The sequence below is a fragment of the Octopus sinensis genome, linkage group LG1, assembly GCF_006345805.1.
Source record: "Octopus sinensis linkage group LG1, ASM634580v1, whole genome shotgun sequence".
NCBI lineage: Eukaryota > Metazoa > Mollusca > Cephalopoda > Octopoda > Octopodidae > Octopus > Octopus sinensis.
This window is the reverse complement of record NC_042997.1, coordinates 49,972,977-49,980,476: the sequence shown is the minus strand read 5'-3', so window position 1 is coordinate 49,980,476 and position 7,500 is coordinate 49,972,977. Positions and strand designations below refer to the sequence as shown.

At 34.2% G+C, this 7,500-nt stretch overlaps 1 protein-coding gene across 1 annotated transcript in view; it reads left to right on the top strand.

Annotated features, from left to right (window-relative positions):
- The window catches only part of LOC115209873 (WD repeat-containing protein 38-like), an 81,944-nt gene that overhangs the window by 72,666 nt on the left and 1,778 nt on the right, over positions 1-7,500 (top strand). Inside the window, exon 8 of the mRNA XM_036508556.1 lies at positions 6,417-6,616. Coding sequence (XP_036364449.1) covers positions 6,417-6,616 — 200 coding nt within the window. The remainder of the gene's footprint in view (positions 1-6,416; positions 6,617-7,500) is intronic.

The following is a 7,500-nucleotide window of genomic DNA, read 5'->3' as shown; positions in this document are numbered from 1 at the left end:
AGTCCCACTGCGTGGCATTTGGGACAAGTGTCTTCTACTATAGCCTCGGGCCGACCAAAGCATGGATTTTGTAGGCGGATATTGAAAGAAGCTCGTCGTACACATATATATATATGTGTGTGTGTGTGTGTGTGTGTGTGTGTGTGTGTGTGTGTGTGTGTGTGTGTTTTGTCGTCACCCCTAACATCGCTTGCCAACCGATGCTAATGTGTTTACGTTCCCGTAACTTAGCACTTCGCCAAAAGAGACCCATAGAATAAGTACTAGGCTTACAAAGAATAAGTCCTTGGGGGTCGATTCGTTCGACTAAAGGAGATGCTCCAGCATGGCAGCAGTCAAATGGCTGAAACAAGTAAAACAATAAAAGAATATACATATATATATATATATATAAAGGAAATGAAGAAAATGCTGACAAAATAATTTAAGTAAGGGAGAGTGTATTTAATTAGGTGAAAGTTCTTTTTACCGGTTGCGCATTTGTTATGCTTATCAAAAGATATTTTTTAAAGAGAGATAGAGTTCCTCTTAAGAGGAAAAAATCTATCAGAAAGGAACTCTATCTCTCTTTAAAAAATATCTTTTGATAAGCATAACAAATGCGCAACCGGTAAAAAGAACTTTCACCTAATTAAATACACTCTCCCTTACTTGAATTATTTTGTCAGCATTTTCTTCATTCCTTTTATATATATCACAACTCGTGTTGCACATCTCCTTTTTTAAATATATATATATATACAAACCTACATGAACACATGAACACATACACACACACACACACATATATATATATATATATATATATATATATATATATATATATAATATATATATATATATATATATATATACACGTTGTTATAAACGCATACACAGGCACACATTATATCTCTTTTTTTCACTCTCACAAATACACGCACGCACGCATACACACACACACACACACACACACACACACCGAGGATTACACATTTCTGTCTGGTATTAATAAATGTGTATGAAAACATCTCAGTAGAATCCAAGTTATAAGTACCAATCATTTACTATTCTAGGAATATAGCTACAAGCCTTCACTTGTCAAAACTCATTAAAAATGCATTACAAAATATTTTTGAAAAGGATATATAAAAACAATAACTGCACTCACAGTAAGATATCCGAGGGAAAATTCGCTTCTAGTTAAATACATTAAATTCTATGACTCTAATGAACAAAATCTATAAAATTAAATGAGTCGTACTAACAAAGCACGATTTTTTGTAAAAAGAAAGAAAATCAAATCTGTTTATAATTAGTTGACATCAGATTCAGTTTTTCTTTTTGTTGTTTTTTTATGCGTCCTCAGTTACTTTATCTCTTATAAATGACTTCATATATTAAAGAAATATTAAAAATTCTATGAAAAAAGAAGGAAAATGCTATTTAGAACCTAATCAGTGATTTTGTCTGTAGAAAGAAATCTAGCTCATTGCTTTGGCTTGGGGGTGGGGGGTACGTATTTGTACACTAAGTAATGTATAGGGTATAGGTAAAGTAAGGTATAGGTAAGGTAAAGAACCCCTTCGGTCATGAATGACCACGAGATTGCACCTAGAAAGTTGCCCTCTGAGGCACAATCCGGGCATGGTTGCTTATGGAAGACCAGCAGTCGCCTATGTATATCAGCCTCCCCTCTCCACGCCACCAGTGTTATCCAAGGGAACGGCAAAGGGGTCGATACAGCTTGGCATCTGTGACGTTGCAACTCATTTCTACAGCTGAGTGAACTGAAGCAACGTGAAATAAAGTGCCTCGCTCAAGAACACATCACACAGCCAGTCCGGGAATCGAACTCAATGCCTCATGATTGCGAGCCTGACGCTCTAACCACTGAGCCATACATAATCAAATGCTACGAGTCCTCATTGCTAAAAATCTAACGTTCAAAAATAAAAAATTTTTAAAGCTACTAATGTATGTGTGTGCACGTGTGAGTGTGTGGGTGTCCGAGGTGTGTGCATGCATGCATATATTATATATATATATATTATATTAAATTAGAGATAAAACCACTATTAGGCAAATCAAACAGTGAAAATCATAAGCCAATACATAGAAATGAAATTAATTAATAAAAAATATATAAAATATAAAATTCAAAATTAAAATTTTAAATTAAAGTTAAAATTTAAAAATTATTGTAATTATTTATTTCTATGTATTGGTTTATGATTTTCACTGTTTGATTTGCCTAATAGTGTTTTATCTCTAATCTATATAATATATATATATATTTATACTATAAAATTAGATTTAATCCTAAATCTAATTTTTCCCTGTAAGTTTGGATTTACTCCTAATACATTATATATATATATATATATATATATATATATATATATATATATATATATATATATATATAATATAGTATGTATGTATATTATATATATGTATGCATTATATAATGTAATATATATATATACATATGCAATATATATATATACATATTATGTATACATATTATATATATATGTGTGTGTGTGTGTGTGTGTGTGTGTGTATGATATTTATAATATAATATATATATACTTCTATATTTAAGAGATGAGGAATTATGCACGTTATTTACAATGGAATTCCCGTTTGTTCCGCCATTAAAACAACCAGTTGCTCACACAGCCGGCATATACCATTTCGCTAGCAACGAGGGGAAGACCAGAGGACAGTCAGCCAAAGCCATTCATACATACATACATACATACATACATACATACATACATACATACATAAGCTCTCTCTCCTTTTCTCTGTCAGTCACTCACATATTCACTCACTACAAAGGTGAATAAAAAATATTTCAGTTCACTCTCTCTCGGCCATACATAGATACATATATCTGTGTATACATACATACATAACAACCTGCGTGCGTGCGTGTGTGTGTGTGTGTGTGTGTGTGTGTGTGTGTGTGTGTGTGTGTGTGTGTCACTGGAGCCATTCATACGTACATACATACATACATAATCTCTCGCTTTTCTCCGTCAATCACTCACACTTTAAAAAGTGAATTAAAAATTTCAATTATCTATCTATCTCTTTCTCTCTCACACACACATACACACACACACACACACACACACATATACACACACACCAGCAACATTACTCTCTCTGTCTCTTCACACACACTAACAAAAGCAATTCCCATGCACACCACACATTCTGTCTCGCACACTCCATCAAACACACACATACACACACACTCACACTCACACACACGTGCACGCGCACGCACATCAATTCTTCCGCTTCACGCCAACGTCAAAAGAACTTCACTCATACAATCGCGCTCTTCCTCTCTGTCTCTTTCGCTTTCACGCCGACTTCAAAAGATCCCTTTTCCCCCAACCCCATATCAAAAAATTTTTTAAAATGTAACGGAAACCGACGATCATCTTCAAAAATGTAAATAAACACACGTGGCTTATAAGTGGTTTGTAAGAGACAGTCGTGTGTTCCCATATCGAAAGATCGCCTAATGTTTTAATGATTAGACAGAGGTCCTATAGAATAGCTCTCAGAAACAGACTACGTACAAATTAGTTCTTCATAACTCCTGAAGCTGTTTTCTGACAAGGATGGAGGAGAGTCAGGAAATTTTCCTACAGCTAGAAAGCTCCAATCGAAACAGGGGACCCGAAATGATAAGGTCGTAAAACAGTGTTATAGATTATGCTAACCGAAAACGTTCACAGCCACATCATCCAAACAGACAGGGTGAAAAAGGGCCTAGGTGCTATGTATATGTATAATATATATATATATATATATATATATATATATTATATATATATATATATAATATACATATGATATATATAATATAGATATAGATAGATAAATAGATAGATAGATAGATAGATAGATAGATAGATAGATAGATAGATAGATAGATAGATAGATAGATAGATAGATAGATTATTACAAAAGCTGTTTCTCAGAGTTTCACGTTCCCGTTCATCGGACAGTTTTGTTAGAATGGAATAGAAATAACGATATAATCAAAACTAGTTAAAGGATACACCTTTAAAAATGGATTTGTTTCATTGGTCCTTTCAATTAACGGTCTTTCTTTTGCTGGCTGTTACGCTTAGGGGTCTTCTTATTTTCTTTTTCTTTCTCCCTCCCTGCGTTTAAAATATACATCCTATCTCTCTTGTCTGTTATAACTGACTTCTATATGTATACACCAAGAGATTTTTGTACGCTGGCATGGTTGCGTGCATATATATATATGTATATATGTGTATTTGTGCGTATATGTATGTCTTACATATATATGCCTGTATATGCATGTAACTATGTGCATGCTTCTGTGTATTTTGATGTATATATGTATATTATAGATGGTCTAGTATGGGTATATACTGTTGTAAAATATTTATGTAATGCAGCCTGAATTTTAATTGTAATTCTAATTTTAATTTATTAATTGACTTATATTTCGTATATAATTATTTACAATATGTATTTTGAATCTACTCTTCGATTTTACAAGAGGATGAATTTATATTGAATTCATTTATTTTGTTCATTGCATGCTTCAGAGCGTTAATTGAAAGGACCAATGAAACAAATCCATTTTTAAAGGTGTATCCTTTAACTAGTTTTGATTATATCGTTATTTCTGTTCCATTTTAACAAAACTGTCTGATGAACGGGAACGTGAAACTCTGAGTAACAGCTTTTGTTATATTTCTGCTGCTTTTAAATAAAGCATATTACTCTAACTCTGGTATTTGAGTACTCTTTTTTCCACCTTGTTTCACATTTATGTGCTTACTCGGGTATATATAATATGATATATATATAATATATAGTATTATATACATACACACATATATATATATATAAAACTATATATATATAATATACATATATATTATATATTCCACATATATGTATATGTATATATACTATTATATACGTATATATATATAATATTATACATATATATATTATATATATATCATCTATATATTATATCTATAATACACACACACACACATATATATATATATACATACACATACATATATTCAAAATGTGACCGCGTATGTACCGTTGGCGATTTTTTTTCCTCCGTTTTCCCTTCTTTGAATCTAATACACACACACACATATATATATATATACATACACATACATATATTCAAAATGTGACCGCGTATGTACCGTTGGCGATTTTTTTTCCTCCGTTTTCCCTTCTTTGAATCTAATACACACACACACACACACACACATATATATATATATACATACACATACATATATTCAAAATGTGACCGCGTATGTACCGTTGGCGATTTTTTTCCTCCGTTTTCCCTTCTTTGAATCTTTCCTTTTCCAATGTTTCTGACGAAGAGCTCCGCTCGAAATTTAAACTCTCCTTTTTTTCTTCCTTCCTGAGCGTCCAATAATAGTATATTGTTCCACGTCCTTGCGTTGTTGTGTTTCATGTTTGGATTAAATTTATATATATAATATATTTATATATATATATATATATATATATATATATATATATTATAAACTTACTTGGAAATAGGTGCGTGGCGTTCAGTTAAATAATATAATATATATATGTATTTATGTATGTATGTGTATATATATATACATACATACATACATACATACATACATACATACATACATACATACATACATATGTGTGTGTGTGTGTGTGCTGACTAGAAAGGAAGAAAGGATAAAGTTTGTTCGGCTTTCGTTACGGCCGAAAGAGAAGTGCTGCTTTTGATTGTGGCTGACGCAAAAAGCGCGTGTAGCTCGTTGGTCTGGCTGACACAAAAGAGAGGGCTTTGCTCCTTGGTCATTGCTGACATATAAGAGAAAGAGATAGGAAATTCTCTTTGTTATATAGACCATGGTCAATAATGTAGGTCGAACCTTAAACGAAGAGCTTACCTTTCCTTGATCAGCACAGGTCCAAGGGGGTCGAGTGTTTTCTCAGCAATCATCTGGTGTGAAGAGGATTTCCCGCTCGTTTTGACAAGCGACAAGCGGGTAGATTTGGTTTCAAATCTCAGAAATGTCAAATTAGATCCCTACACACACACATACATACATATATATAATATATATACATATATATATATATATAAAGCAAAATAACCAGATGTAAAATCTCACGAAAAGCAAAATAACCAGATGTAAAATCTCACGAAAAGCAAAATAACCAGATGTAAAATCTCACGAAGAGACCAGAGCAGTGACTCTACTAATATATATATATACGTATCTGTGTGTCGCTTCCCAGCCACATATTTCGGACAGCATTTTGGGCGTGTGTATCACTACTGAATATGGAAGAGCATATTAAAAATTCAATATTCTTCAACGTCAAATCCCCAGCTTAGTCTTAGTCTCTCTCCCGTTCCTACTGGAATATTGGGCGACCGACGAGTTGCCTCTTCTGCTTGCGATCTGCAGTCGTTTTTGCATCAGTTCAGATCAATTGCAGCTCCCGTAATTCCTCGCGGAAAGTACTGTGCCAGTTTTGGTGCGGTCTTCCTCTCCCTCGCTTGTTCCCAGCTAGTGTCCATGTCAATGCAGTATGTGGCAGCCTGTGTTCCGCTAGCCGTATTATATGTCCGATGAATCGCAATATTCGCTTCTTGACAATGCCTGATAGGGTGTCTAGCCCTGATCACCGCAGTATCCTCCTCATTTGTGATGTAGTCCCTCCACTATATTCTAAGTATAACAAGAATGCATCGCCTATGAAAGACGTCCGATTTGTTGATGTTAACTGTTCTTTTCCACGTCTCCCATGCATAGGTAGCAGTAGGTACCACAATTGACACGCAGAGACGGATTTTCACATCTTTGATGATGGAATTATTGGACCACACTGGGCGAAGTCGTCCGAAGTTTCTCCAATACGGACTTGTATGTCAACTTTCGTTCCACCATCATTGTGGATAGTGCTTCCTAGATATCTGAAATCCGCTTCGCTTCTCAAATCGTTGTTTCCGACTGTTACTGGGAGGATTTGTTGGCGTGTCAGTGGTCATTGTTTATTAAATACTCTTTCTGCGATAGGCACAGGGACGGAAACTTGCGGTTGGGGAATAATCGATAACGTCATGCCCGGTAATCAACTAGCGCTAATTTTATCGACTCCAAAAGGATCATAGGCAAAGTCGACCTCGGAAGAATTTGAACTTAGAACAAAATACCACTAAGCATTTTGTCCGGCTTATGTTAAATACAGCCATTTCTATCTGGTGATAATGAGCTTGTGTTTGTAAGGAAGATTGTGTCCACAATGCAAATAGTTAAATTTGTGAGCGCATCTGGTCAGAATGAACATTTACGCTTGAGCAGTCTGTAGGATTCGTTGCCTGTCGATACCTCCACAACCGGATGAATGAAAGTAAAATAAACGTGTTCGTTTTCAATTTGTTGTATTTTCTTTTCACGTCGAACCGCTATT